At 38.9% G+C, this 5,815-nt stretch overlaps 1 protein-coding gene across 2 annotated transcripts; it reads right to left on the bottom strand.

Moving 5' to 3' along the window:
• Positions 1-720: 720 nt before the first annotated feature.
• On the bottom strand, positions 721-5,254 carry LOC131164872 (uncharacterized). Of its 2 annotated transcripts, none has more exons than XM_058122395.1 (2): positions 5,079-5,254; positions 721-4,073 (listed from the first exon to the last, which is right to left on the bottom strand). In XM_058122395.1, exon 2 carries the CDS (start codon positions 4,009-4,011, stop codon positions 904-906), a length of 3,108 nt encoding a protein of 1,035 aa, XP_057978378.1. In that variant the 5' UTR covers positions 4,012-4,073; positions 5,079-5,254; the 3' UTR covers positions 721-903. The 2 variants fall into 2 exon arrangements, with proteins under 2 accessions (XP_057978378.1, XP_057978377.1); XM_058122394.1 differs by having other exon boundaries at positions 4,889-5,251.
• Positions 5,255-5,815: the final 561 nt, after the last annotated feature.

Below are 5,815 nucleotides of genomic sequence, written 5' to 3' on the forward strand. Positions count from 1 at the left end.
GACTGGATGGAAATACCCACCGGATACCATGTCACATGCGTAATCTACTGAACATGTTTCCTTAGATGTTTTCCCATGTGAGCCACATATTCAGTTTCATGCTATGAGGTAGAATTCTGGAGTGTTCAGAAAACCATGCATAAAGAAAGTTGTACAATTGAAATCAAGAATGTTGTGATGTACAAGTGGCAATAGCAAACCAGACCAGACTAACAAATGAGTGCATTGGTGAGAAGAAAGAGATGGTGCTTAACAGTTATGAGAAGATTACAGAAGAGTGTCTTAGATTGACTAGTGATAAAAAACAAACAATTGCAAACAAAAGGGCAATTACTTTATATCCTGAATGTGTATGACGGCCTGACTATGACCTAGACAGGATTTTTGGCATAATCTCAATCCTTTGAATTAAAAGAATGTAGTGAGGATTGAAGTAATTCATTCAACTTTTTTTTTTGTGAAGGGAGAAAAAGGTTGGAGACTTATTTGCTAGTATCGCCTCTTGCCAATGAAAAGGAGAGGAAGAAATGGGCCCAGTGGACAACTAATATAAGTGCTATCAGCATTCTTTTAGTGCAATGGAAGTAACATGGATTTTATGTAAAACTTTCCTAAATGAACAATAATAAATTCTTCCCATAATGATTTTCACAGCCCAATAGGCACAGAATCATGAGCTTCTAGAATTTTAATTGCAAAAATAGATGTAGCCAAAACAAGGACTCAAATGAATAATGTTATCAGTAATCAAATTTGGCTACAGGTTTCATAATCTTTTAAAGAAAAGAAAAGAAATAAAACTATCTATAGACTACAAACCATGTGATACTATGAAATGCTAGTGCAGTTGTTACATACCAATGCAGAAGTCTAACATAAATCGAGCATGCCAGAACACAGAAGCTATAATGAAGTATCTCTCTGAACATTTTCAAGAAGCTCAAGGAGTCTGCTGAGTGTAGTGTGGGCAGACATAGCATCAGGGTGATTTTCACCATAAATTGAGGTCCTAATGAACAAGGCCTTCCTGATCAGATCATCACCAATGTCAAAATGCCCCCCTTGCAGCATTAGATTAGCGCTTGTTTCTAGAATGGTGGCACGTGACAGAGCCAGTTGCTGCCAAAGATAAGGATTCAGCCTTGCCTTTGTTTGTGTTGGCTTCCAGCAGAGTGATTTGTCCAGCCACCTCCCAGCTGGTGCAACAAAGGCTTCATCTGCGGCTTCCAATGCGTCAGTGCATTGGCGAAGCAGTTCAACAGCGGCGCTACACCGAGAGAATGCTATGAATGTGCGAATTGCAAGAGGCAGAATTACTTTTTTCACGAGAAATAACAACTCCGATACCTTAATTTCAACAACTCTAGACTCATTTCCAAACCCAAACAAAATGAAACACACTGCCCACATATGTTCTGTGTGCTGGCTAATGGATCCATGTCTAATGGCAGCTTGAACCACTGCTTCAGCTGCTGCCTTTGCGCCTCTCTTTTGAGCATAAAGCCTGATGAGCTTATTGAATTGAAGATGCTCTCGTCTGGTGCTACTTCTTGCAATATTAAACCTGGACAATATGGATGCTGCTTCAGCTTCTGACCTCTTAGTGTAAGATGATGTAACACCATGGGTCATGGAATGTAAAATCCTTTTCCATAACCGGGTGCCACGGTGTTTCTCAGGCATCTTTTTAGCAGCTAGTGCCAATAATGAAATTGGAATTGCTGCTGGTGCAAACCAACCACTAACCTCTATCATTCTGGATGCTAAACTCCTGGGCCCATCTGCATGATCAAATATCAAGAAACAAACCTCCAAAAGTTTCAAGAGGAAGGTGTTCTGCCCTAATGATTGTCCTTCCCTGCCACTCCATGTCAAGTCTTTCAAGGGCATTTTTCTAATAATATCCAAAAGCCTGCTTGGATTTATAGGAAGCTCTGAAAGAATAGCTCCAACAATTGCGAGTCCTAGGGTTAGTTTTCCCAGGTTCTCCTCAATAATCCTGAGAACATCAATTTCTGTGCTTGGGTAATCTTCGGGATTTCCATGCATCAAAGACATCGTTTCTGCCTCAGTTAAGTAAGAAAGTCTCAAAGGCTCTATATTCATTACACGAGGAAGGCACGTGGATATCAAAACATGAGTCTCACTGCCAAAACGGGGCAGTAGATCCATTATAAGCTTATTATCCCACCAGTCCTTCTCACTCTCCAGATCATCTATGACCACTAGAAATGGTATGTTTCGCATAAACTCTTTCCTTACTCGAGAAATGGCTGCCTCTTCCTGTTCCTCAAAGCTTCTTGTCCTGTTTTTTCCAAGACAGCCCTCAATCCCCACATCAACTTCTAATAACGAATGAAGGTTCAAATAATTATGCCGTATGTACCTGCTTTCCCCACCTACCCAGAATACCATTTTGTATCTTTGTTGAAATCTGTAAGCAAATTCAAGAAGAAGCTCCGTCTTGCCAATTCCAGAGTACCCAGACACACATGCAATTCCCTTACCATACAAAAATTTCCTGGATTTTTTTCTCCTTCTATACCTACAATCATGAATTGGCACTAATGATTGATTCTGCCTCTGAAAAAATGGAAAACCTTCCAATTCAATCTCCTTCTCCGACTCCTTCCATACAATTGGCTCTTTTCCCTTCTTCTGCCCACTACTTATCTGCAGCTCCCTCATTTGTTTGTCTTTTGAGCTGTTCTTATTCCCAGAAATTGCTAAGTCTCTCTCCTTGATTTCAAAATATTGTCTCTCAGAATCTCCACTAAAGTTTCCAAAAAGAATCAATTCTAGCTCAGAAAGTTCTTTCTTCCTCCCAATGAAATTCCCATTACGAGGTAAAGGAAACTCCTCTTTTTCCACCTTCTCTCTCCACTTGGTCAATTTCTTCACTACGCTTCTTCTTCCTAACCTCACCGCCAAAAGAGTCACAGTATTGAATATGCAATCTCTCCAGGTACCTTCATGAGCCTCCAAGTTGCACTCATTGGCCTGAAAAAGGCCATCAACAGCTTCTTTCCATTCATTTTCTGAACCTCCATAAAGCATCCATAGCTCACCACCATGCTTTTCCCACAACTTCCCCCGCTTTTCAACAATATCTGTTACTATGCAATCACTCGCCCTCAAATTAAAAAATATGGGAACCAATTTTTTCTTGCTTGAGAATAGTTGCAACTCCTCAATAGTATAAGGATTCTTGAAGGACTTTTTAGTGATAAGTATCACTCCAAAAGTTGAGACATTCATTGCCTTCCCAGAGTTTAAAAGTTTCATACAGTCCCTACTACGGGCTCTGTCAACTACAAAGCAAGTCACCCCTTGAACTTCAAATTCTGCACGGAGCCAGTCAGCAAATCTAAGCAAAGAAGGCTTGGTACCATGAAAACCTATATAGACATCATAGTTCCTTATTGTATTGGTTGTAAGTGAAGCTAAAGTTGGACTAACTGGGATCTCTTGGCCTCCACCATACTTTTCCAGCATTTCTTTCTGCTCAGGACAATCAATGCCACAGCCAGGGGCACAGCTACATGGACTGCTGCTAGAAATGTCATTTGAGGAAGGAACATGAACAGAACATATATGGCCTCCTCCAAACTCTTTAAATCTCCCTTCATTTTTAGAATAATAGTTGTCATAACCATGGACATAACTAGATGGACTGCTGGAAGAAGTTTCAGTTGAGGTTGAAATATGACCAAGCCGTTTGCAATCACTTAACCATTTGTAATTGCTTGGACCACGTACAACCCCTGTGAGTAACATGTCTGATGAAGCGAAGCTCGCGCCTCTCAAAGATTGCATGTCTTGATTTCTAGAATTGGAACTGAGGGGGTCAATACATGAATGAATATCATGAAATGGGCCACTTGAGCTTGGACGTGTTGGCAAACTTGGAGAGAAGGTCAACTCAGTGGCTGAAGATGATGTCGATGGCAAATTGTCCGGTACTGATGCAAAATTAAAGTTTTCCTCCTGAAGATCCATGTATTTTGGCATACAGTGATGGCGTATTAACTGAAAACACAAACATTCCCCATATCCTTCATATGGATTGCCATCTGCAATGTAGAGATAAATTTAGTTAGCAAACTATCACAAAAAATGGGAGAAAAAACAGTGAAATTACTAGTGAACTTTAATGCTAACTTGATGGTCACTATTATTTCTAAAAGTTAATGAAATAATCAAAACAATTTTATCCAAAAATGTTGTTTCCACAATTGAATAAAACAGTCTCAATACCTACAAACAATGCCAAATAAAGTCTCTCGCCACAGCAATATTTCTGCGGATGTTGAAATATTAAAAAATTTTCACTTTAAAAGCTCTAAATTTTTTTGAAAGTTGCTTTTATACTAATCAAGAGCAAACTTTACCGTCACATTTGGCTTTCTTTGATTTGCTTTAAACGTGACCACAAAATTTCACAATATCTCAATTTTAATGAGATCGCAGCCCTTAAATATCAATTGAAAAAATTGCTGGGTGAACCATAAAAACAATTTTCGGTTTAGATGGACTAATTAGCTTCAACTTAAAAATTATACCCTTCAAGGCCATTGCAGATATTCAAATGGGCACAATAGCAGCCAACAACATGCATCAAAGTAGCAACTGCAAGCATCTAAAATCTCCAAAATCTCCCATACATATAAATAAAAACATCCACATCCAATGCCCCACAATAAGGGAAAAGAAATCTAAAATAAGGTATAACCACCAAAAATTTACCACAGAAATAAGAAACCCACTCTCAAACAAATCAGTGCACAATTTCCACGCAAGTTCAGATCAATGAACTCCGAAAACCCTTAAAAGGGTATTCAAACGGAGCAACCTAATTGCGTAAAAAGTAAAATTTGTAGTAACCCACCAACCCAAAAGGGAGAAACAACTTGCTCGAGTCATCAACGCACAAAATTCTCAAATGATAATGACAATCAATAAGAGACAGACGGGCCGCAGCTTGAGAGTGGCAGTTATTGAGATTTCTTTCTCATCATCTGTGTACTGATTGAGAAAATGCAGATTTTTGTCGAAAGCAAAGCTAAAAGCATGCTCACCTTTTCAGACACAACACAAATCTCACTCCATCCCCATGCCAAACCCATTGCCAGCCCTCCATTGTCCATTCTAACCCAAGAAAAGCTCTCTGAACCCCTAGCGAAGTCGAGGGCTTTTCTAAAACCCCATGCCCATCTTCTCCGCATCTCTCTCTCTCTCTCTCGCTCTCTGTGTGAACTGGGAACCCCGTTTGAGCCGGGGATAGGGCCCAATGGGGCGAACAGGAGGAGGCCACGTGGCCCGAGGGCCCACATTTTGTCACTGTTACTTCGCTTTTTTTTTTTTAAAGGAGTTTCGGATTTAAAAGGGTAATAAAGAATGTAAGATGAAAATTGAAAAATAGACTGCATCCCAATTATGAACTTTAGATGGAAAAAAAAAAAAAAATTTATTATCTCAAGGCGTTAACCTTTATTTTCAGAATGATAATCACGGGTTCATATAATAGCATGCGGGATTTCGACAATTCTATTCTTATCACGGGAATTCGTGATATTATGGAACATTTTTTAAATTTTTATATCAAAATCTGTTCCGATGATTGTAGTTTTAGACCTAATCATAAAACCTAATTTTAATTTGAGATGCTCTATTATGCATTCATAACTTTATACACACAATAATATGTCGTTTTTACCAAATTCATAAACATGGCATTGCATTTAATTTAATGCTCATCAATTTATTAAAAGGAATGCCCTCATTTATGGATTAACCATATATAAAATATATTTTT

The sequence above is a fragment of the Malania oleifera genome, chromosome 9, assembly GCF_029873635.1.
Source record: "Malania oleifera isolate guangnan ecotype guangnan chromosome 9, ASM2987363v1, whole genome shotgun sequence".
Taxonomy (NCBI): domain Eukaryota; kingdom Viridiplantae; phylum Streptophyta; class Magnoliopsida; order Santalales; family Ximeniaceae; genus Malania; species Malania oleifera.

What these genes read in the sequence shown, in the direction of transcription:
- LOC131164872 (XM_058122395.1), bottom strand. Translation starts at nt 4,011, where the DNA reads ATGCCAAAATACATGGATCTTCAGGAGGAAAACTTTAATTTTGCATCA.